This window comes from Chenopodium album, chromosome 23 (genome assembly GCF_948465745.1).
Source record: "Chenopodium album chromosome 23, dcCheAlbu1.1, whole genome shotgun sequence".
NCBI lineage: Eukaryota > Viridiplantae > Streptophyta > Magnoliopsida > Caryophyllales > Amaranthaceae > Chenopodium > Chenopodium album.
The window spans coordinates 31,355,381-31,381,082 of NC_137856.1; the positions used below are offsets into that span (position 1 = coordinate 31,355,381).

Below are 25,702 nucleotides of genomic sequence, written 5' to 3' on the forward strand. Positions count from 1 at the left end.
AAAATAGACAGTTCTACAAAAGGGGCAATTTCGTCTTTCACCAATTACAAAAAAAGTTTCAGTCCCCTTAATTCTCGGGTTAGTTGGGTCACTTTCTCATCATTTTATCTCCCTTTTCGCCATGCAACACTTCACTCAGCCAAAAAAAAAAAGAAAAAAAATTAAAAAAAATTAATAACGTTCTTTTTGCTAATTTCACTGTCTGTCACCTTTCTAATCTTGTCACCCCACCACGGCACCACATTATCAACCTATCAACCAACCACATTAAATGACTCTTAATGGGTCCCACTATTCTTCAAAGATCTTGCATTTAATTTGATTAAGAGCTGTGACCGTTTCCGTCAACAGCACGTCATTTGAGAATTATTATTATTAATATTTTTGTTAATTTTGACAAATTATTTCATTTTTATAAATTAAATTAATTAATTTGCCAAACTGTTATTTTTATTAAATATTAATTATTTTTTAATTAAATTTCTACATGTAAGAGAGAGAGAGACAGCGGAATAAGACAGAAAGAGGTGCCTGGGGGATCTGTAGCCTCCCTCCCCCACTGGCTACAACTTCAGGTAATTTTGAAATTTTTGTGAATTTTGATTTTATTTGGGATGTATTTAATTTATAATAATTTTTATTTTGAATGAATTTATGGTTTGAATGATTATATTATATGGTAAAATGTTGGAATTGTTTTAATTTTGTTCACTCTGCTATAGGTTTAATCTGTTCAGAGGCGATCAAAGGTTGAAACTTTGTCAAATTTCTGGAAAATTTTTAGGTGGGGTTTGTTTAATTCGTGTTATTTTTGCTGAATTTTGTAAAAATTAACAGAATTTGAGAGTAGTCAATTGGTCAAATTGATGAATTTTATCTGGGATGTTGATTATTCATTGAACTCAATTGATGAACTTACAGCATTATGCTAAATTGCGTAGCTTTTGTCGTTAATTGTAGTATTTGATCAAGTGGGTCAATGCTTGATTATGCTCTAATACTATTTTTCTTTTTGATGTTGAATTATGAAGAACTAGGAGGGTTTAAATCTGATAGTTGAAAATGGGGGTTATGTCCAGACGGGTTCTTCCTGTCTGTGGTAGCATCTGCATTTTCTGTCCGTCGCTGCGAGCGAGGTCAAGACAGCCAGTGAAAAGATATAAGAAGCTCCTTGCGGAAATATTTCCTAAAAATCAGGTGAAGTGTTTGCAGCTTTCTCTTAGCTTCTGACTTCAGCACTGCTGTTTGTGTGATTGATTTAGTGGCTTTTGTTAAGTTTCTGTTTGGCTGAATGTTGTGTTAATTAGTGATCATAGCTACAATTCCTACTTAAGAAGGTTATGTTTTTGCTTTTATATGCCAATAAGGTGATGTATGAATTCGATAATCATGCTCTCTAAGCAAAGCCTATGTAGAGATGTGGGTACATTTGATACTTTGAAGAAACATAACAATGGCAATTGGAGATACATTGCTTTGGGCAATTGATAGAATTTTATAATTTCATGTGCTAAATTTCATGTTAAGATTACACACATTTTTAATTAACAGTATTTTGATTTGTTATCTTTTGCAAAATTAAACAGTGTATAAATGTAGAGCTTATTTATGGTTTACTAGATGATTAGGGAAAAAGCTTTAGACTACTTTTCCTGTGTGGATTTTGTTGGTTGCCTTGAAACATCATGAATTTCATATTGCTTCATTCCACAGGATATTGAGCCAAATGACAGAAAGATTGGGAAGCTTTGTGAATATGTATCAAAGAATCCACTAAGAGTTCCTAAGGTGAATCTTCTTTTTTTCATTTTTTAATTTTTTTTTTTACAAGGTATCTCAGCTAATTGAATATATTAATCATCTTGGACACATTGTATACATTTTCACTTGCGTAATATCTTGTAGTCCCTATATCACAGTTCTACCTTTACCAATAAGGCAATAAGTTTCCACCACATGGCTTACCAATAGATGAATCTTACTTTGTGTGTTGTTCATTTATGACATACTCCCTATGTTCTAGTTCTATCTTTTAGATAATATTTGGCACAATACATTAAGAAAACTATTATAGGGGGTGAGCCAAAAGTCATGAAATGTAAGTTAGTTTAATTAGTTATTAGAGAAAATGGGTAAGAGAAAGTGTAGGAATTGTGAGGCAACAAAATTGATGTGATGAATAATTTCTTTTAGAAAAAATGGGGTCCTCATCACATTGTGGCTTGGGCAATTTTTTCCCCTTTATTCGACATTGTGGCGTACTCGCGTTTTTTTTTTTCCCAACTTTATTCAATCGATTATCTTGCTATGCTCTTTTTCCTTTTAGGACGGTTCCTTATAATGATTCATGTTAGCCAACCCTTGTTGTTGTTATTATGAGATGTTGTTGTTGTTGTTGTTGTTACGGGATTGTTTCCAAGTGTCTGACATGGCCATTTTGCATAGAATTTGTCCAAAATGAATTATCATATTTTGCTCCGGGAAGCCAAAATATATTATCTTAGCTTGTAAATATAACAGAGAAGAAGAGATGAAAAGAGAGTGGAGAATGACAAGGATGCTTAAGAGTAAGTGATCAGTGTGGTCTCATCAACTTATACTTACTAAATTGGACATAATAAGTCCCGGCAGTATATGTAATAGACAAAAGAAGTTCCAATAAGTTTTTACATACAAGCTTAGAAAATTTCATTTAAGTTTGGATAAATCAGAATAAGTTTAAGAGAGCACACATAAAAAGTAGGAAACCAAATGCTTTAATGAAGATTTATGATTTTGGCTCCTATTCATCTAGCTGTTGATTGAGATATGACTTATATGATTGAAATGTTCTTGAAATGGTATGAAAATCTTTAGATGTTTATGAGAATTATTTGGATTTAGCATTTATCTTCTCTTCAGTTTACTGCCATATTTGTTAGCAAGTGTTCAATGATTATGACATAAGGCTCATAAAAGAAGCACATTTGAGTTGCATTCTGACCTTGGGTGGCAGGGGCTTTGTTTTCAATCCCTCTTTGTCTTCATAAAAATATCTCTTACTTTAATCTGAAAAATGTTACTTGTTTATGATGACAATGATAATGATAATGATAATGATGATGATGGTCATCTATACATGAATTTCTAATGTCTTCAAATTGCTGATCATGAAGGGTTGGAATTGTATTACGCTCTTTATTCTATTTGTCGTTTGACTTTAATCAAATATTGAACAATTAGACCTACAGGGCTTACTGAAACTTTTCATCTCATCCTATACATTTTTTTTAATTTTTAGATAACTGAATACCTAGAACAACGATTTTACAAGGATTTACGGAATGGGAATGTTGGATCAGCAAAGGTTGTTCTGTGCGTGTACAGGAAATTTATATCTTCATGTAAGGAGCAGATGTGAGTATGACTTATCTTTGTTTGTTTATTTTATTTTATTTTACATTAACATAAGTTTTTAGCTGATACAGTTTGGCCTTTCATTTTATTATTTACTCTGTCTGTTTGAAGTCATATGTAGATCCAGAAAGGAGCCTTAATAATAAAATAAAAACGAAAAATAACCTCCAAGAAGGGGGCGCCAGGGTGGTCAAAAACTTCTCATAGTGATCCCTCATAATATATGGTTGCTGTCAATTTTATCTTGCAATATGACGACATGAACAACAAAAAAGTATCTCAGTACTTTTTGGTTGTCTTGAGATGATGCAATTCATTGCTTGTGCCTGCTTTGTTTCTTGAGTATGAAGCTCACAAGGTCATCAGTATGTTTAAATCCACTATTGTTAGTCCTTTTGGACATACGTCTTATGTTGGCACCTCAATTTATTGCAGGCCATTGTTTGCAAGCAGTTTATTAGGAATCATTCGAACTCTTCTAGATCAAACGAGCCAAGAAGAAATGCAAATATTGGCTTGCAATGCCCTTGTCGACTTCTTAAATGTCCAGGTAAGGAATTAGTTTTTACTGTTCAATCCATACCATACCATGTGATTAAACCAACCCTTCTAATTGGGCTTGTGGAGGAAGATAGTCAGATGGATGGAGTTACATATTTGATGCATTGATCCTGTTAACACAAGGTGGCATTTTGCCCCTAACAAAAAGACAGTTGACTGACCTACTTCACAACTAATTAGGACAGTACGACACTTCTCATCTAGTTCATAGCTGTCCGATATTGAGAATTTTTAGTATTATGCACTTGATTTTTTTTTTTTTTTTTAATAAATTCATCCAGCTTCCAGAAAGCAATGGCATTGTGATAATCATGTTAGTAGTTGTGCTCGATAATTCCTCTTTTGATATCTACATCCACATTAACACATGTACATTGGCATTTATGCGCTAGTGGAGAGTCAGATGAATGGTTATAGATGTGATCAGTGACAAATGATCTTAAGTTGTAAGAGTTTATATCCTACGCAATATGAAGGAGTGATACCTACAGTCTTAATATTGCTTATGTTTTTTAATGTGACCGTCTTTTTGGATAAGACTTACCCAGGATGAGGATGTTGACATTCTAAGTTTCCGTAGGTGGAGAGCACATATATGTTCAACATAGAAGGTCTTGTCCCCAAACTTTGTCAACTAGCTCAAGAAGTAGGGAATGATGAGAGATCTTTTTGCCTGCGGGCAGCTGGATTGCAAGCGCTTTCCTCAATGGTAATGTCTCCCTTGACTTTTCCAAGAGCATGTCTGATCTTCTTCATCTATTCCTGCCTTATCTTCTACTGAATAATTCATTCCAGAGATGTTGCAATAGGTTAAAGATGCTCTCTTGTTAACTAATCTATTCTTAGGTGTCATTGCAATTATACTTGTGCAATAATTCGCTGACTTATTTTCTTTTGTTAATTTCCTGAAACTGTTCTGTAATAGGTGCAGTTCATGGGTGAACAGTCCCACATTCCAATGGAATTTGACAAAGTAAGGATGAATCTGTGATATAATTATATATTATAAATAATTTTCGGGCTTAATTTTCTGTTTAGTCTGATTCCTTTATCTTATTTTGATAAATGGTCAGATCATATCGGCGACTTTAGATAATTTTGCGGATACCCAAATTATGCTTTTGAATGGCAAGCTAGATGGAGTAATTTGTGAAAGCCCAGATCAATGCAGCCGAGTATCAACAAACACAGATGATAATAGGCCGTCAACTGTAAACATTTGCAAAGACGCCACTTCTTTGGTGGACCTTCACAACATTAAACAACAATTAGAACTACCAATGTATGATGACACGTCGACGCCTGTGTCCTTCAGCTTATTCTTGTATATTGTATTGAGAACTTCTGTTTTGTCTCTTTTTGTAGGAATGCTTCAAAAAGTCCTTCTTATTGGGCTAAGGTCTGCTTGTATAATATGGCTGGCTTAGCCAAGGAAGCTACAACTGTCAGGCGTGTACTTGAACCCTTTTTCCATATATTTGATTCAGAAGACTGCTGGTGTCCCGAGAGGGGGCTTGCCTTCTCTGTGTTGATGTATATGCAAGTGGTGTTGGAAGATTCAGGTTAACTTTACTGCTTGTCTTTTGATTATACATAATACTATCATAGTCCAGTGGCGTGTTACTATCCTATATTTGGCTAGTCTTTCTTATTTTTATTAAATAATTTTCTGCAGCTGCAGAAAACTCTCATTTATTATTATCAATCTTGGTGAAGCACTTGGATCACAAAAATGTTGCCAAGCAGCCTCTTAAACAAATCAGTATCATTCATGTCATCAGGCAACTTGCACAGCATGTTAAGCAACAAGCTTCAGTTTCTCTGACAGGTGCATTGACTGACCTAATAAAGCATCTACGCAAATGCATGCAATATTCAGTAGACGTATCTAGCTCTGGAAGTGGCGCAGAGAAGTTAAATGCAGATCTTCAGTCAGCATTAGAAAAATGTATCTCGCAGCTGTCAAGTAAGGTTTGTTATATAATCTTCCCTTCTCATTTTTCTTTAACATGCAAGGTGCAATATTGACTAAGTTTGGATCCTACAACTGTTACACTGAATTTCTCTAAAAATCACATAAAGAAATGAGTACTTATTGATTTGCATTTTTTCATTCAGAGCATGTCTAATCTATTAAAAAATATAGTATGTTAATATTCTTTTTGTCCCCTATACTCTTTGTTTATTTTCTTTATTTCATTATTATTATTTTTTCATATGGACTGGGATGGAGGGGGATAGGTAGGGAGATTAAGCATGAACTTAATGGATTTTTTTTTTTTTTCCCACACGACTACTGTTCTCGCCTTTTTTTTTTTTAGGTTCTAACTTGGAAATGTATGAATTGGTATTAACAGGTTGGAGATGTTGGGCCAATTCTAGATTTGATGGCCGTAGTGCTTGAGAATGTTCCAAATAGCAATATTGTTGCCAGAACAACGATCTTCTCTGTTTATCGCACTGCTCGGATAGTATCTTCCCTACCCAATATATCTTATCACAAAAAGGTAAAATGTGTTTTTTATTTTGAATACTTACTACAGGCTATAATTTCGAACCATATTTAACATCTGGCCTATTTGCTTAATTTGCAGACCTTTCCTGATGCTTTATTTCACCAACTGCTTTTAGCCATGGGCCATACAGATAATGAAACTCGAATCGGGGCACACCGTATATTGGCCTCTGTGCTTATGCCCTCTTTGATTTGCCCTTGGTCAGACCTAAAAGAGCTGGCTTTGCTAAACGGTTTTGGGCCTTCATCCATTCTTCCAAAATTGGAAGCAAAAGGGGGAAGTAACTCCATTCCTGAGGAAAGTGAGGAGAAAGTACAATCTATGGACACATTGGAAGACAGCCAGAGATGGAATGATGTAAATCAGTCTCGAGTTTGTCGATCACATAGTAACTCATACAGTTTTAAGAGTGCTATGACCAATGGAAATATGGTGAGGATAAAAGGTTATGCATAAATTTCTTCTTTTTTTGCTCTTGCTTAATGCATGTAATTTATTTTAACCATTTCTTTTGTGGTTCCAGGAGCTTGCTTCACTTAGACTGAGTAGTCATCAAGTCAGTCTCTTGCTTTCCTCTATCTGGGTTCAGGCAACTTGTAGAGAAAATACTCCTTTCAACTTTGAAGCAATGGCTCACACTTACAGTATTGCTTTGCTACTGACCCGGACCAAGGTTTGAATTTTCTTTCTGCTTCGCTACTGAGTACTGACTATTTCGTTGTGCTTTATAAATGTTTCATAAGCCTCGCACATACCCGAGTTTATCTTCTTTACTTGCATAACATTTTGACTTAATATGACAGACTTCCAGTCATGTGGCTCTGGTCAGGTGTTTCCAGTTAGCATTTTCTCTGAGGAGCATATCCCTTGATCAAGAAGGTATTCTTTCTCATCTGCTTTCACTCTTGTTCCTTGGCTATTGACAGAAATATTTCAGTGTGAATCATTTAAAAACATTCGCTTGGCGTCTGAAGATTGTCTCTTTGTCCTTCATATTAGAATTTGTTCAGAGTTTATTAAAAGCAGTTTCTTCTTGCCTAATAAGGTGCCCCCAACCTGACAAAAATTATTGGACCTTTGGTCTTTCTCTCCCAGACGGAAAAAATAGGGTTGCAAGTGTACTTTATTATTTATATATCAGGCAGAAACCACTGCTCAAAACCCATATTATAATCAAGCTTAATGTTGTTGGATATTGCAGTGTCCAGCACTACTACTTCTGCTCATATACTGCATCCCATGAACATACAAAACAGAAAATCTGAGCCCTTTGGACTTTCCTAATGGGCAGCCTTGGACTTTTTAAAAGGAAACATGATCAAATGACAGAATATTTCCTCAGCAAGTGGGTTCTAATAAGTAATAACTATAAATGCCTTTTTTTTTTTTGGATCCCATGACTTCTCTTTGGAAATTCATATGACCACTATATAAAGCACTTGTTTGTTTATACAATTAGTGATATAGGGATGATATTCAACAAAGTTGACTTTAGGACGTCAATTCATAATAGGTAATTAGGTGATTATTTTTTCATTATTACTAATCTTTGCTTCACCAGGATCTTTAGAGAATTGATGTAATTGGTGAATAATACTGAACATTAGTGTCCGAGAGGAATAGTTATCCAGTTCTTTTGAGTCTTTTAGAGTTCAAGTCTTCAAATTCTGGAGCTTTGCTGATTTTCTGCTTATATATTAGAGATATTATATGTGCATCCCTTTTGATTGTGTGTTTGCTTATTGAAGGAGGTCTACAACCATCTCGAAGAAGATCTCTCTTCACCATGGCATCGAGCATGCTTATATTTTCAGCAAGAGCAGGCAATCTTCCAGAGCTGATCCCTATTGTTAAATCATCTTTGACAGATATAACTGTAATATGCCTCACTCAAGATTGTTCTGCAGAGGATTGCTTTTTCTCTGTTAAATGTTAGCCTTCATAATACATCCCAATGGTAATATTGATGGCTAATTTTTTTTCATGGCAGGTTGATCCTTATCTGGAGTTGGTTGACAATATCAGACTCGAAGCAGTCATCCAAAAACTAGTTGATGGTGGAAAGACCTATGGATCAGATGAAGATGAATTTGCTGCATTAAAATCTCTTACAGCTGTAGAATCAGATGAACAGCAGTTGAAAGAAACTGTTTTATCTCACTTGATGTCCAAATTTAAGGAGTTATCAGAGGTAATTGGCCTACATCCAATCAGTTTCTAGTGAAACCTGGCTTTTCACACTAATGATCTGTTACCCTGTAGTTATATGGAATTTAAAGAGTTAAGCCCCTATACACGTAACAGAGATTTTAAGAATGTTTCTTGTTTAAGATTTGATTTTTAAAGTGAAGAATTAAACAACATGAATTAAGATAGTATGACTCTTAGCATATATGTTTACTTCTCTAACCTGTGTAAGCGTAGAAGAAACAAGCTAATGTTTTACAAAGGTGCTAGTGAAGGGACATATGCTGTCTCTCTTGTAGCCAACATATACAGAAGATTTAAGAGCAAAGCCCTTATTGTGTTATTGCCCTACTGTGAACCTTATGGCCTCCCTTTCCTTCCCAATCTCTCTCCTCTATTAACTAAAAAACAACATATATAACTTGGTGAGGGGGTGGTGGGTTGGGGGAATGCTCCATTCAGCCTATTGGCAGATCCCAGTACATTTCAAATAAAATGAGCTTAAGAAACATGAGACTTCTGCATCTTCTTTCCATGTTCGTTTGATGAGTAATCCACACTCTTCAACACTCATTTTCCTCAACGTTTCATCCAGGATAGAGCTTTCTACCTTTACTAGATCTATTTCTTCGTTCACTTCTGCATCATTTACCTGCACTGATCTCTTCATCAGTAAATATTATATTCCATTTTACTGGCTATTACAAAGCCTTCCTTAGTTTGCACATTTGGTACGTGGTATGTTGTTTTAGCAGCTAATTATTTTTGTTTGTATGTGGGACACTATTCTATCCAGTACTTGAAAGTGACACGCCTTTGGCAACTTCATGTACTGAAATGGTTTAGTCTGACAGGTTGAGATGAATGAGCTAAATTAAATGTATCTATTAATGTGGAAATTTTTTGTATTGAACAAAGGTCTGTAGAAGGTAATAATGAGAGAAATGATCAAAGGTAGTTTGGGAAAATGTTGCATGGATGAACTGGAATTTATCAAAAACGATTTAGCTAACCAGATTGATTGGCTGGGTAAGAGTACACGTGGAAGTTTATTTAGGAAGGGCCTTGACCCTTCTGAGATTTAGGAATTCCCATTTTCTTGATCTAAATGAATCAGGACCAACTTTTATTCTTGACGAGTCTTTATACTACAATGGTTTTATGTTTGGCTGGGTGAGCTTGAAAATATGTCATATATAGTCTATATTTGGCCATGTAATCAAGTAATTTATTGTATAATTATGAAGTTGAGAGAATGTGGATGTGTGACATTCCACATATAATATTTAAAACAACTCTTCTAACTTTTGCGTGCTTGTTTTATGCAGGATGAATTATCTAGCATAAAGAAGCAACTTTTGCAGGGATTTTCACCTGATGAGTCATATCCTATGGGTGCTCCATTATTCATGGAGACACCACAACAAAGCTCCCCACTTGCACAGCTAGACTTTCAATCTTTTGACGAGGTTAGATTTCTGTGTGTTATGTCTTGTGTATTTTCCCTTTGTTAGGCTGAAGATCAGAGCTTTTTTCAACCATGCTGTATTTGTACTCAGGTGGGCACTTCATTGTTTGACGAAGCCTTACCTGATGCTAGTGGAAGCCAAAGCCAATCTGGTCGTAAGACATCCAGTTCCTCCAATGCACTTGATATTCTAAATGTCAATCAGCTTCTCGAGTCGGTGAGTTCAGTTTCCATATATGTTATGTTATACCTGTTGATTTATTCTAGAAATGTCTAGGTTTTGTGCTAGAACTTTATGGTTGTAGTCTGCTGGAGTGAGTTAAGGAAACCTTACACTGTCTTTTGTTTTTTGTTGGTGTTTCAAACTTAAGTTTTTTAACATATCGAGAAAAGTTTCCCTTTATTGTTACGTGTCAAATATTTGCTGCTCCTGGTAGGCAAAACATCAATAAATCTGGTGAATGTAATGCTTGAAGTAAATTTCAATTCCACCTATGCAATGCTACCAGAAAGTTACTTTATATCAGTTTCTTGATATATATCTTTAGTCCTTCACGGTCTCATCTTCTTGTATCCAAAACAGGTGTTGGAAACAGCTCAACAAGTGGCTAACTTGCCTTCCTCCACCAGCCTCATATCATATGACCAAGTGAGAAACCAATGCGAGGCCCTTGTGACTGGTAAGCAACAGAAGATGTCAGTGCTCCAAAGTTTCAAGCAGCAACAGGAAACCAAAGCTATTGTTCTTGCTGATGACACTGAGATGAAGAGGCCAACAATTATGGACATGGTAAGATAACATTAAGTGTTTGCTCTTTTTGACAATGCCAAGTATTGGTCATCCTTCCTTTGATTGGGTCGGAACCCTCTTTAACAGTATTTGGGAACTTGGGAAAGAAACCCCCTTTCAATGGAGATCACGGGTCTTGAATTTGGGTTTTGCTGGTAGCCGAGTAGGGTTCCATGCCATTGCTGTCTTCCCCCATTCACCCCGAGATTATAAATTTAGAAAAATTAAAAAGGAAGGGGGGAAAAAAAAACGTGCCAGGTTTAGTCAATCAAAATATTATTTGGAACCTTTAATGCATTCTAGACATTCTAGTATTCCTCTATTATGACTAACCAGACAAACTCGTTTTCATTTGGACTTGACTTATTTCCTTTTATTGTTGACCAGCCAATGGAGGAGGAACCTGTTCCAGATTCAATAGGCAAAGAAATGATCCAACGCCATGATCAGTTGTATCCTTGCTCATTGGAGTACGGTTATCAATCTTTTCGGTTACCACCTGCAAGCCCCTATGACAAGTTTTTGAAAGCTGCCGGATGCTAAATGAACAGGTTAACTCTGTATTTTATGTATGTAATAGCATAATAATTCCATTTTTTTTTCCCTCTTATAATCTCCATTTCTTTGTAAGTTTTCCTCATAAGTGGTTAATTTTTTCATTCTTTGTAATAGAAAGTTATGTTATATAGTATACAAGTTGAAATATAAAAATTTTTGGTTGGTTGAGTTGTGATAGAACCATGTTGAGACACCTAAATTGTTGTTTCAACGCTAATCAGCAAAATGTATCACTTATAAAAAAAATATTGATACGATGAAGCTTAATGCAGGATTTGTATGTATTTTGCTTTGCGGGTTTTTTTTTTCAAACTCGGTTCACTTGTTCGTGGATCATATCAGGAAATGCTAGTAACCACCTCCGCAGTTTTGTGCATCACTGAGTTGGTGCATACGTGCAATTGGTGTTAGTGATGAGTCGAAAGGTGCTTAAGACTCAAGATGGTACAGATGGGAGGTGGCTGTGTTTTACTGTTTTGGGTGAAAATCTAGGACGGTGGTATAGGATTTTAACGCGACATCAATCAAATTGCTTCTTCAAGTAAATCGAGTCAAAATCCTTGGTATATTTAACTTGAATTAGTTAAAATAGGATGAATTTTACCCTTGTAGGTTAATTATGTGTTTTTTGGGGAAAAAATAAAAAATAAAAAATACAAGTAGCTTCCAATACTTTTCACTTCTACTTATTTTTTTCTTCTACTTAAAAAAAGGGGAAAAAAAAAAACTAAATTTGTGAGAGTTGAGGATTGAGGTTTTGATTAAACATCATTAAGTGACTCTGTAATAATATTATAGATTTTCACTACTACTAATTTTATTATTGGTAATTTTTATTTATTAATTCTTTTTTTAAATGCATTTTTTTTTTGGAAGCATTTTTTTAAATGCATAGGAATATATAAAAGAAAAAAAATTAAGTGGAAGTTATAGATAATTTTTTTTTTTGAAAAAAAAAATGGAGAAGTGGAAGTTATAAGGAATACAAAAAATTTACAGATTGGAGTTTCAAGTGAGAGTAGTGGAAGTTAGAGAGGAAGTTATAAAAAAAAAATTAAATAATAAATAAATAAATAAATGCATAGAATTGCTCCATTCAAGGATTATGGTGTTGTAGTGAAAATTAAAAAAAAAAATGACTCTTAAATCATATAAAAGACTAAAGTGTACCTATGCAAAATGCAAATGCTCTACGCTAATAATCTGATATTTAGTTTGTTCGGATAATTACTAACATTATTTGTTTATTACGACTACGTGACTCCAACTCCGTCCAATATCCAACATGATTTATAAACAGAAATAAACCCTTTTTTGTAAAAAACAAGAATAAACTTGTATATATAAAGCAGATTATGAAATCATCCCACTTTAAAAATAAATTTTGATGTAATAAGAGAGCAACTCAAAATCAACCCAAAATTAAACACAAAATCCATTAGATTTCCCATGTTGCTGGCCCCAAATTTATTTCAAATACTATTTTTTTATTTTTTATTTATTTATTTATTTATTTTTAACAATTGAAAATAAACTATGCGCATGCACTTTGATTTTTTCTTTTATGTGATAATTTGTGAATAACATAAATACTATATAAATCAAAGCAGTCCGTCATAAATAAGTGTACAAGATCAACTAATTAGGACACTAAGGGCCTGTTTTGATTGACTGAGCTGAACTAAACTTAACTTATTGGAGTTAAACTGAATATTTTATGAGAGAAGAAAATTAAAAACTGAACTGAACTGAACAGGCCTTAAACCTCACCTTATTCGAATTATCTATCTATCTATCTATCTATCTATTAACCTATACTAAGGGTGTGTTCTATTCACCTGATTTTCACTGATCTGAACTTATTTGAACTTGTCTTAACTTATCTGAACTTACCTGAACTTATCTGAACTTATCTGAACTTATTAGACCTTATTAAAACTTATTTTAGTTGTAATTTGTACTTGGATAACCCTTATCAGAACTTATCAAACCTGATCTGAACTTATCTGAACTTAACTGAACTTATCTGAACTTATTACACCTGAAATAAGTGAAAATAAGGTGAACAGAACATACCCTAAAACCAAACCTAAAATGACACTTGTCATTATTTTGTGAAAAAATTTCCCGCCTTTTTCGCTTTTGTATTATTTTTTTTATTATCTTTTTAAGTATACTATTTATATCTTATGTATTTTATTTCTAGTTTATTCATATTCCATATATACCCAAAAGAAATATATCTAAATATCTTTTACTCCGTATATACCTCATATTTTGTAATATTGTTGTCAAAAATATTTAACAATTTTAACCTAGTATTAATTAAATAAAAATTTTAATAAGTTTAATTTACAATATATTTTAATCAGTAAAAATAATTACAGTAGTTTTTTCAGTAATAAATTTTTTTTTTTTTCGAACAAAAAATAAGGTAAAGAGAACATAGGCAAGTCACGTAACTGACAAAAGTCAAAAAAGAAAAAAACAAAAAAAAGAAAAACCTCCCATCCTCTTTCCCCCCCTTCTCTTCCCTCCCTATAATAATATCAGAACATCGGAAGAAGCCTTCAAAAACCCAAACTAATTTCATTTCCCCACTTTCTTCTTCACATTTGTCACTCTCCTTTCTTTCTCTCTCCTCCACTTTCTCTCTCTTCAAAAACCCCCAATTTTCAAACCCAAATTCTTCCCCCAACAATCCAACTATCTCCCCTAATTCGATCTAGGGTTTTCAATTTCTTCCCCAATCCCAAACATGCATGTCGATTAATCCTTCCCAAAACGTTCCGCTCCGAATTCCGGCGAGCAGAACACTCTGAAATTGCTGCATTTTTTGAGTTATGCATTCGAAGCGATCCAACAATGGAGATGAAAATGGAGTCGTCGTCGCTTCTGTTAGCAATGACAATAACAATAACAATGATAACAGTAACATCAATGGAATGGAGAAACGAACCAGTAGTCGGACTCGAAAGCCGGTGATGAGAAATACATTTTACTTCAAGAACTCGCCGGGGTATCGTCGGAAGAACAGGAAGAAGGTGAAAACTAGAACTGCTGCTGCTCACATTGCCAAGTATTTGAAGCCGGGTGGTCGCCGTCCAATTCATAACTCTTCCAAGTCTATCTCTAATGTATGCTTTATCTAACTTTATCCCTGTTATTTTGATTTTCTTGGTTAATTTTTGATTTTATGTGTTTTAATGTTTTGGAACTTAGTATGTTATGTTTAGGTTGAATGAGATAGTGTTAATTGTTTGTGGGTGTGATTAGTTGGGGTTAGGGAGTGGGAAGGTTTGGATTTTGGGTTAATGTATGTTTGTTGTTCGGGTATTGGTTCGTAATCGTGGAATCTGTTGCTGTAGTGACATATGTTGTTTGGTTGAACTGTGAAGAGGGTGAATATTTGGATATTTTTGTTAGGGATTGGTGCATTTCGTGTTTTTATTGGCTGTTGCTGTTCGAGGAATGTTTTCAGTTACAGTTGGTTTGGTTTGGTTTGGAGGTTCTTTTTTCGATATCATTTGGGTTTAGTTTACTAATGAATGTTTTCTTGTAAATGTGAGTTTAGTATCTTTAATTGTAGTTAGTGTGTAAGTTTGAGGCAATGAATTTTTTTCAAGTAAGAACAGTTGTGTAGAATAGGAGTAAAATTGAGACGAAGTAGAAGAGTGGATAGAGGTAAGAGTGGAGAAACACTAGACTATGAGGCATAAGACTTGTTTAGATTATGCAGAGAGAATATACTCCCTCCGTTCCTAATTGTTCTCCCCTAAGCCATATCTTACTTTATTAAGTTTGTTTAGTGGAAATGATGAGAGAGAAATTGGTGGGACTTAAAGTATTTTTGTGAAATTGAAGTTCTGGTCCACATGGACATTTATGATATGGGACAATCTTTTTGGAACGGGAAATGGGGCAAGCAATAATTGACAGAGGGAGTATTTAATATTTATTACATCAAATTTTTGTTAAAATGTCCTCGTTTTTTTAGCTAGGTTTTAACTGGTACCAAACAACATCTAATACAAACAATCAACTTGCTCATCAGCTAGCAGGTTTTCAGCTAATGTCTATATTTCTTCTTATAGCTGGCTTTTTCATTTTTTTCTAGTAGAGCCTTATTGTCACTGGCAACAAGAGTTCTCTTTACTCTGTCAGCACGAGTTTGAAAATATGCAAGTAGGCACATTATATTAAGCTTCTCATACACATCATAAATATTTCCTCCCTCATTTAGTGAAATCTGGGACTCTCATCTAAATCTTCCTCTGTTTCGGCCCTAATTCATCTTACAGGACAAAAGAATTGGGAAAAAATAAGTAAATAATATGATTTTAGTGTTAAAGGGAAGAAAAGTGAAACTGTTTCCTTAATGCTAAGGGCAACACTTAGTGTGCTAATCATACCTTTGTATTGAAAATTCATTATAGATATCAATTGAAAACATTGTAACACAAAATTGAAGATGAGAAAATCTCTAACTGCCTAGTACCAATTATAGCATTTAGGACACCGAACATCAAAGAGTACTCAAAACAGTATCCTCTGAACTAGATGTTTCTTTTCACACTTCCCACCATCATCATACTTACTACTGATCTCTAGTGTAGCTGAGCCACTTCCCACTTCTAATTAAGCACAATTAGAAGTAATGCCTATATAATTGTTGAGATTTAGTTAGTTTATGGTGAGCTGGGACTTTGGGAACTGTCAAAGCATCACGTGTGTGTGTTTAGCCTTTACAATGAAGGTCTTATTGGCTAAATTAATGAGTTGAAGAATGATTAGATGCCTGTTCCACACATAAGAAGCACTCTACAATACATAAACCCGCTTCTTACCGTATTACCTGACACGCATTGGGAAATTTCCGTGTTGGGGGTCCAAAATTTGTGAACCTGCAAAGTTTCTTGTATGTTGGGGGTGCTGTCATGACCTGATTCTGGAATTTTACCACAGAGGCAAGGGTTAAGAAACTTCCTGAAATGGTTCATAATAGCCTAAACCATAGTATATGCTATGAGATTAGCTTTTTATATAGTAATGGGATGATATCATACTTCATCTGTCTCATATTCGCAGGAGCAAAAATAGAAGTATATGTATCACATGTATGGCTGTTGTGGGAGGGGGCTTATAATGTTTATCAGTCTTGATTATTTTTCAGCCTTGATTATAGAAGTATAAGAGGTACAGCTGCTGTAGCTTCAGACTTTGTGCTCTCTGAATATCATCCCTCCGTGATCTTTATTAACTGTTATTGTGTGCTTTGATATGCTACTTAAATTTGTGGTAATGTTAACTGATTAAGTTGTGCTGAGTTTTGTATGATGAATACTTTTTTGAGGTGCATTTGAGACATTTTTTTCCCCATCAGGTGACCTGACTATGTATGTATAATCAAGAAGCTTGATGATATATTATGCCTTTTTTCAATTTGATCTAATTCTGGTCCTTTCTTTTCAGCTGGATGCAACCAACCTTCGGCGCTCAACCAGACAGAGGAGAGTATCTGTTAATTTGGGAGATTATACAGATAGCTCTGGTTCAGATGAAGACTTAATGGTAAAGCTTATAGCTAACTAGTAAGCATATTTTTAAGTTTAAAATTTGAGCTTCAGCTCCATTTTCATGCTCAATTGGACATGATTTATCTTGTAGGACTCAAATTAATGATCTTTTCCATTTGCTCTTTACAGGAACCTAGAAAATACAGTACTAGAAGCCGGATTGATAACAGTGCTGCTCAGGATGTATTATCAACTCCTAAACGCAGAAAAGTTATTGAAACTAAATCCACACCGCGACGGGAAGGTCTGCGTCCTCGTAATTCCAAATCAAATGGGCGGCGAATTGAATTTGATGATGTAGAAGGTAGCTCAGGTGAAAAAGATGATCAAGATGGAATAGAGAATGGGAATGATGGTGATGATAATGATGATGAAGTTGAGGGTGATGATGAAGGTGAAGCTGAAGCTGAAGAGGGTGGGGAGGGTGAAGAGGAGGATGAAAGAGAGGAAGATGGTGATGATGATGAAGGTGAAGAGGAGCAGGATGGGCGAAGGCGCTATGATCTTCGGAACCGTGCAGAGGTCCGTAGGATGTCTTTGGAGGAGGGTAAACATAGACCAAGATCTCCTCGGAGAGTGTTGCATCATGGGATGGGAAACAAGGTCAATAGGGTTGTGGGAAGGGGTGGCACTAGAGTCCATAAGCGTCATCGTTTTAGTAGGATTGATGATTCTGATGACTCTCTTCTTGTGGATGAGTTGGACCAAGGACCAGCAATTCCTTGGGCTCGGAGTGGAAGTAGAGCTGGGCCTCCTTGGCTCATGGGAGGGCTAGATATGCATGGGGCAACTGCGTGGGGGTTGAATGTTGCTGCTTCTGGTTGGGGTCACCAGGCTGATTCCTTTACTTCTTTGACACCTGGAGTTCAGACTGCCGGTCCGAGTTCAAAGGGAGGAGCAGATATTCAACCTTTGCAAGTTGATGATAGTGTGAGTTTCAATGAGATAGGTGGGCTTTCAGAATACATTGATGCGTTAAAGGAAATGGTCTTCTTTCCCTTGCTTTACCCGGATTTCTTTGCAAGCTATAGTATTACCCCACCAAGAGGTGTCCTATTGTGTGGACCCCCAGGAACTGGGAAAACTCTAATTGCACGAGCATTAGCTTGTGCTGCTTCAAAAGCTGGCCAGAAAGTGAGCTTTTACATGCGTAAGGGAGCTGATGTTCTCAGCAAATGGGTTGGAGAAGCCGAACGACAGTTGAAACTTCTTTTCGAAGAAGCCCAAAGGAATCAACCTTCTATCATTTTCTTTGATGAGATAGATGGGCTTGCTCCAGTGAGGTCAAGCAAACAGGAGCAAATCCACAATTCTATAGTTTCAACTTTGCTTGCTTTAATGGATGGCCTCGATTCTCGTGGACAAGTTGTCTTGATTGGAGCCACAAACAGAATTGATGCTATTGACGGGGCCTTGCGTCGACCTGGTCGATTTGATCGCGAGTTCAACTTTCCTTTGCCTGGTTGTGATGCCCGGGCTGAAATCTTAGACATTCACACACGCAAGTGGATGCACCCTCCAACCAGGGAACTAAGGACGGAACTTGCAGCAAGTTGTGTGGGTTATTGTGGGGCTGATTTAAAGGCACTCTGCACTGAAGCAGCCATTCGTGCATTTCGTGAAAAATATCCTCAGGTGTACACCAGCGATGACAAGTTTCTGATAGATGTTGAATCAGTTAGGGTTGAAAAATATCATTTTTTTGATGCTATGTCAACTATTACCCCTGCTGCTCATAGAGGCTCCATAGTTCATTCGAGGCCTTTATCAGTTGTTGTTGCTCCATGCTTGCAAAGACACCTCCAAAAGGCCATGGTACACATATCTGATATATTCCCTGCTTCTGCTATTTCATCTGAATTGACAAAGCTATCAATGCTCTCGTACGGTTCTGCTATTCCACTGGTTTACAGGCCTCGGTTTCTGCTATGTGGGAACGAGGGTGTTGGGATGGTAATTCTCTTTGACAATTTTGAAAGATCTAATAATCAGTAAGGTATGAATGATTGCTGAGTTTACTCACTTCTTTAGTTGTACAGGATCATCTAGGACCTGCTATATTACATGAGATGGAAAAGTTTCCTGTTCACTCTCTTGGGCTTCCATCTCTGCTGTCAGACCCTAGTGCAAAGACACCTGAAGAGGCTTTGGTACATATAATTAGTGAAGCACGAAGGACTACACCATCTATTCTATATTTGCCTCATTATGATCTTTGGTGGGAAAATGTAAGTTCGCAATTTATAGGTCTTTCTCTCAGTTTGCATGTGTAGAAAAGCTTGTACCTTTACGCTCTGCACATACATGTGCAAGCAGATTAAATTATGGCTATGCATGCTGAATTTGCTATGTTCATGAAACTCTTTTGACTCAGTCATATTGTTTGTCAGGCACATGATCAGCTAAGAGCTGTCCTACTCACTTTGTTAGAAGAATTGCCATCTGAGCTACCTATATTGTTACTCGGAACAACCTCAGATCTACCCCCTGATGTGGACGAACGGCATCGGATATTTTCTGAACGTAACATGTATACATCTTACTATGTGCTCCTTCTAGTTCAGCTTTGATAGTATGCTAATGTCTTTAAAAAAAAATTGTTCACAAATCAAAATGCTTGTTTTTTTTCCCCCCTCTTTCTGTTAAAGCTACAGTATTCATGCTGTGAACTAGCTTGAAATTGGGTGCTTCTTAAAAGGCAATCTTGATATGATCACTTCAGAACCTTAAATTGCAAAAAAATAGTGTCATAATGTGGTTCTTGTATTTTCTTAATAATATAGTATTTAGCCTGGTATGTTTGTCAAAATTTATAGATTCAAATGATTTTGTATTTCTTTGGTTTTCTTTCCAGCTACAAAGTGGATGGACCATCAAGTGAAGATCTGTCTTTGTTCTTTGATCGACTAATTGAAGCTTCTTTGTCGGTACCATCTGAAGCTAATACAAAAAACCCCAAGACATCAACGTCACTTCCAGAGCTCCCTAAAGCTCCTAAGGTTGCCAGCGGCCCAAAGATCTCTGAGTTGAAAGCTAAGGTAGAAGCAGAACAGCATGCACTTCGTAGACTGAGGATGTGTCTTAGAGATGTGTGCAATAGGTGAGTTTTCCTTCCCTCAGGTCCAACTTCACAAGCTTATGACTACTGATGTGAATTGTCCTCATTGAAGTAGAGGAGTGAAAGTCCCATCTTATATCCTTAGGGAGTAACTCTACTCATCGGCATAGGTTTTATGTAGAAAATCATTTTGTCTTGTCAGCGTCTCTAATTCTCCTCTTTCACAGGCATGGTGTAGAACTATTTTCATATCTTCTTGATTTTAATGTGGTATCATTATCTATATTGTTTTGTTTATTAGTTTTGGTTCTTTAATCATGCTAGGGTTGTTTACTTCGCCATTATGCTGAAGTAACAGTAGGATTCACATGTCAGAAAAAGTATTGACCCCCATATTTATTTGTTCATGTGAGCTGTTCCATGTTGGAGGTAAATGGATAAAGAAATCACCTTATGAGTGAAGAATAATTCTTCCTGTTGCCAATTGGTTGAGGAACTGTACTTAGGCTAGTGATTTGACTTGCCTCCTTCATGGGCATATATATATGTACCATTTCATGTACAACTCAATCTCATTGGTTCATACCTTCAACCTCTTTCACCAAATGCTTTCCTCCTTTCCCTCTTGATACCATCCCCCCAACCACCAACCCCCCATGGACGACCATCAACAATGATGGTTGCCTATCTTTGAACTGCCTCGTTGGCTAGTCTGTCAAATTAGCATTTCCATTGGGATTTGATCTGACTTTCTCAAATTCTACAATATGGCCGAAGTATTAATGGTGCAACCATATATTTGTCCATGGGACAAATTAGGTACACTCTTTGTGGGACAGCCTTCTACTCCCTCCGTCCTCAACAAATTGTCATCATACTATTTTAGTTCATTCCCCAAATATATTTTCCTTTTTAATGAAACTTTTATCTCACTCAACCTAAGTGATATGAGCCCCATTACTATCTCACTCTCTCTATATCTCATGTGATATTAGGCCCTCCACTAACCCTTTTTCCTTCAACCAAAGTTTTTATTCTTACTTTTCCACAATTTATAAAAATGTCTACACTACCCTGCTATATACTCTTAATATGTGTACCCAAAGCCTAGGAGGACAATAATTTGAGAATGGAGGCTGAAGGGAGTATATTTTCTTTGTATCAACATATTTACCATCTATGCTAATGGCTGTTCTATGCTCAATTTCTAGTAGACAAACTTTTAGATAAAACAGGTGCTAAAATTTAAATTTACCTCGATATATTAAACTTTACCTATTTTCTTATTGATAAAGTTGCTTTTAAAGAGTAAAAATCAGATCCCAGTCTGTAAAGATAATCATAGTATCCTTGTAAAATTTATCTCATTGCATATTTACTTTAAAATCATATCAAGTATAAAGTTACTCCAAATAGGTTAAAAATTGCCCAAAATTGGTTAATAGTTACCTTAAAACTATTTGATGTGCACTAATATTATTGTAAGCCTGATGTACACAAAGGTTTTTGTTTCCAGTATAATGTTCTCATGCTGGCCCATGCTGCATGTCCTGTTTTCTGAATTCATTTTGTCTTGATAAAGACAGTAGGAGACCTTGTTATGTCTGTATTTTGGATTTAAATGTATAAAATATGCCACTGATAAATTGTTATTTATTACAATTTTGTGCAGGATCTTATATGATAAACGTTTTAGTGCCTTCCATTATCCAGTTACAGATGAGGATGCTCCAAATTATCGCTCCATCATCCAAAATCCTATGGACATGGCTACATTGCTTCAACGTGTAGATTCTGGCAGATATATTAAAAGTTCTGATTTTCTGGCAGATGTTGAGCTGATATTAACCAATGCAAAGGTGTGTAGCTTATTCAGCTAAATGCTGTATATTTCCCCTAATATTGCATATTATGCTGATCCACTCATTGTCATTGCCTTTTACAAGTTTCTCAACTCTTACTATTATTGTTTGAAATATGCCAATGAGACATTGCGTTCATAATGCTGAGCTGATTGCAATATTATCTTTATATTCCTTAATTTCGCTAGAGATATTTTAATGAGACATAGCCATTTTATATTTTTTTACCAGTGAAAGACCTTAATCCGGAACAATACTCGAAATTGATTGCACCTGGACCTGAATTGTATTATTTTTATAAACGGTCTGGACATTAGAAGTAAGAAAATGTAAAAATGTTAGTTAGGGCTGAGGGCTGCTATTTGTCTGAAAAGAAACTCTTCCACTAATAATTTAATAGCTCATTATCAAGCAGCTAACCAAACAGCCATAGCAATAACTTGGTGTTGATTATTCTCTTCTTTGTAAATTGCAATTGTAGAAGATGTTTCACAATTATTATGTGCATTTATCGAATGAGAAGCAAGATGGAGATAACAGCCAGAAAATGTAATTTCTGTTAAGAGGGGACACCTGGATTGGGGGTAAATGAGGGGATAATCAGAGTAAATTTCTGGTAGAATTGAGAGGGTGGGTAGAGGCCATTGACTCATTGAGGATAATGATGATTGGGGCATAGGAGGGTACTGTATTTCCTTGTTTCACTTTTAAGGTAACTTTTCCCATCGCCGCCACTCCCTTAATCATCATCATCATCATCATCATCATCATCATCATCATCATCATCATACGGTCATACCACAATCCATTGTCCAACAACCACTAGAGCTGTTCTGTACTGTCAAAGGATAAGTGGCGTCAAACAGCATTGTCATCACTCCATCTTATTCGTTATTGGTGGTGGTGTACAGGTTCCTTCCCCGACTTCCTCTCATATCTCTCTCCCTGTCGTTCTCTCTTCAGAAACCATGACTGCTGTTATATCTGTTCTCTGGTGAAATTCACAGCGACGGCAGTTGTGAGATCTTTCAGTGAGTGAGTTCATGACAACTTGTTCTGTAATTTGGAATGGTAAAGAAGAAAGGATAGTGAGAGTTATTTATTAACAGTAGAAAAGTATGCAGTTTTGAGATGGCCACCTTACTAGGAAGCAGATCAAAATAAGGGAAATTTTTGGCTCCTTGCCCATGATATGTTTAGGAATTTTAGGTACCCACCAATTAATTTCAACCTCAAATCTCTATAAAATATAAAACTTGACAAATCTTGCTAGTATTGTGAGGTTGTGAGCTAATGCCTCCATTTCAAATGATATGCAGTTAGTCGCCTAAAAATCCTCCTACTCATGTATCCTCACTCTATTGTTAAGTCTTTTTCATCATCTTTTCCTTCCTTTTTTCCCTTTGACCTGGGTGGGGAGGTGTGGGTGAGAGTAGGGAAGGGGGTTGGGGGGGGGGGGGGTTTGAAGGTGGAGTTATTAGGGTTTTTTTTTTTTTTTTTTTTTTGGGGGGGGGGTACTTTCAACTGATTCATTAATCTTGATTCACATATGTAATGTAATGTTTGTGCTAACTGCTTAATTCCTTGGTAAAAGGAACTTCTATGCTTTTTTTTAAAATTTTTTAATTTAATTGTATTTTTTTAATTATGCTTATCATCAGGCATACAACGGAGAAGATTATAATGGAGCTAGGATTGTTAGCAGAGCACATGAGCTTCGAGATGCAGTATGTTCACATTTTCATTTGTGTCACTAGGTTCTTCTGATGTGGCTACCTTGTATCTGAATTTTGATTTGGATTTTGTTGATTAATTATATGTTGATTATTGTTGGTATGCTCTTTAGGTGCAAGGAATGCTCTCTCAGATAGACCCTGCACTTGTGGCATTTTGTGACAAGATTGCTGATCAAGGAGGCCCTAGTCAAATGCCTGATGGTTATGGAGGCTCATCTCTTCAGCAAACTCCCGTTGTTCAAACGTTAACTGTGACTAGAGCGAGTGCTCGGCTCCGTCATGTCCAGCCAGAGGTTAACTTAGATCAAAGTTATGAAGCATTAAAAAGACCAAAGAAGAATGTTGACACTATCTCCACAGGTACAAGCCTTTATTCCCTTTGCTTGGCTTTTATATTGTGGTATGATCGTTCACCTCTGCTTTCTGAAAAGGTTTTAGTATGAGCTGAATCTGGGCTATTGGTGGACATCTAAATGTACTGAAATCTAAATGAAATTTATGCAGAACTGCAGTCTTAAATTCATTCAGACCTTTTTATATTGAAAAAAATAAATGTGATCTTGGCATGTAAATTTAAAGCGTTGTCAACTTGTCATCTTGTAGCCTCTTTATTAGTTTGGAATCTACTTGTTATTTATCTCTGTGAAAGGCAATGTTGTGGTATGATCCTTCATCTCTGATCTCTGAAAAGGTCTTAGTATCAACTGAATCTGGGCTATTGGTGGACATCTAAATGTACTGCAGTATTGGAAAAATGTGATCTTGGCAAGTATGCTTCAAGCGTTAATTTGTCATCTTGTAGCCGATTTATTAATCTCTTTGAAAGGCAATACTATGCCTCTAAAATCTTTTGAATATATTTGTAATCTTTAGCTTAGACTCATACTTTGATGAGATTGTAAATTTGGCTAATATGTATGCTTGTTGTCTGTGATTCTGGACACACTTCCAGGGACGTTTTGGATTGTGGTTAAAATGTTTGAAAAAAGTGATGATATAAGAGTTCCCTGCTGATACATGTGTTGTTGCAAGCATACACACCAATTGCACCATAGAATGCATAAAAATACCCATTTCAAATGGTTCAATGAACCTCGTGCCAGCAAGCGCTCCTGTACCTGTCTGGTTATGCTTGAATTTTTAGTTTAAAGATATGAAATATATTAATATATCTTAAAGTTATGAAAAAGTTATTCGATGATTTTGTAAATTTGGATAGCATTCACAGGGCAATATGAATTTTCATCAGTAATGTTAATGCTTTTAGCTAAAGAAATCAAAGCAAATTTCTTTTAGTTAAGGATTTTTGCTCGACTTTTCTTCCCTAAGTTCTTGAAACTCTTATATCTTTTAGTTTATCTTTGTGATGCACTCAAGTTTTGAGCCTGAAATGCTCTGATATTTTAGAACTCTTCCCTAAATCTTGGTCTGTGTTTGGAATTTTTCAGTTTCAGCTGATGAAGACAAAACCGAGCACCTAGAATCATTGCCTTCACCATCATCTGAAGAGCCTCAAGCTAAGTTTACCACCCGCACAGGACCAGAGACCATAACTGCAAAGTGTAATGAATCTGAGACTCCCATGGAAATAGAGGAACTTAGATGTGGAAGATGTCCTGAAGATGATGTGAACATGGAAGACGAAGATACTTCAAGCAGCCAAGTGGCAGTGATCAAGCAACAATTTTTGAAGCACACAGAAGCATATGGTATTCCACAGCTTGAAAGGCTGTATACTCGTATTATTAAGGGTGTTTTTGAGACAAAATCTGCTGCAGGTTCAGAGAATCCCAAAGCCAAGGTTCTCCAATTTTTGTCAAAGTTCTCTCAGGATGATACCAACTTTTGATCTCAGCTTTTTTTTTTCCTCCCCTCCCCTTTTTTCCTGGTTCTATTGGTAGGTAATTTAAACTAGATATTGTACAAAGTCGGGATCTTAATTTTTTCTGCATGGAAAATATAAGAGTTACACAGGTAGAGCTTTCAGTGCACAA

At 35.9% G+C, this 25,702-nt stretch overlaps 2 protein-coding genes across 2 annotated transcripts; both read left to right on the forward strand.

The window, feature by feature from the left end:
* Positions 1-423: 423 nt before the first annotated feature.
* Positions 424-11,743, forward strand: LOC145606795 (protein SEMI-ROLLED LEAF 2-like). The gene is made up of 21 exons (XM_081662624.1): positions 424-575; positions 723-784; positions 1,032-1,197; positions 1,714-1,788; positions 3,281-3,396; positions 3,832-3,946; positions 4,538-4,666; positions 4,883-4,930; positions 5,031-5,239; positions 5,323-5,519; positions 5,633-5,928; positions 6,315-6,464; positions 6,552-6,905; positions 6,997-7,146; positions 7,277-7,352; positions 8,222-8,349; positions 8,464-8,664; positions 9,989-10,129; positions 10,220-10,345; positions 10,712-10,918; positions 11,306-11,743. Exons 3-21 carry the CDS (start codon positions 1,063-1,065, stop codon positions 11,459-11,461), a joined length of 3,009 nt encoding a protein of 1,002 aa, XP_081518750.1. The 5' UTR covers positions 424-575; positions 723-784; positions 1,032-1,062; the 3' UTR covers positions 11,462-11,743.
* A 2,343-nt stretch (positions 11,744-14,086) lies between these two features.
* Positions 14,087-25,702, forward strand: LOC145608935 (ATPase family AAA domain-containing protein At1g05910-like). Its single transcript, XM_081664516.1, has 10 exons — positions 14,087-14,613; positions 16,949-17,047; positions 17,182-19,005; positions 19,092-19,280; positions 19,443-19,582; positions 19,907-20,152; positions 21,783-21,969; positions 23,634-23,699; positions 23,819-24,068; positions 25,157-25,702. Exons 1-10 carry the CDS (start codon positions 14,320-14,322, stop codon positions 25,555-25,557), a joined length of 3,696 nt encoding a protein of 1,231 aa, XP_081520642.1. The 5' UTR covers positions 14,087-14,319; the 3' UTR covers positions 25,558-25,702.

Excerpts from the sequence above, each read along its gene's own strand:
- LOC145606795 (XM_081662624.1), top strand. The coding sequence starts at position 1,063 with ATGGGGGTTATGTCCAGACGGGTTCTTCCTGTCTGTGGTAGCATCTGC. Across the intron at positions 5,240-5,322 it reads CAACAATTAGAACTACCAAT|GAATGCTTCAAAAAGTCCTT; the intron begins GTATGATGACAC and ends CTCTTTTTGTAG. Across the intron at positions 10,130-10,219 it reads ACTTTCAATCTTTTGACGAG|GTGGGCACTTCATTGTTTGA; the intron begins GTTAGATTTCTG and ends ATTTGTACTCAG.
- LOC145608935 (XM_081664516.1), top strand. The coding sequence starts at position 14,320 with ATGCATTCGAAGCGATCCAACAATGGAGATGAAAATGGAGTCGTCGTC. Across the intron at positions 21,970-23,633 it reads TGATATTAACCAATGCAAAG|GCATACAACGGAGAAGATTA; the intron begins GTGTGTAGCTTA and ends GCTTATCATCAG. Across the intron at positions 24,069-25,156 it reads TGTTGACACTATCTCCACAG|TTTCAGCTGATGAAGACAAA; the intron begins GTACAAGCCTTT and ends GGAATTTTTCAG.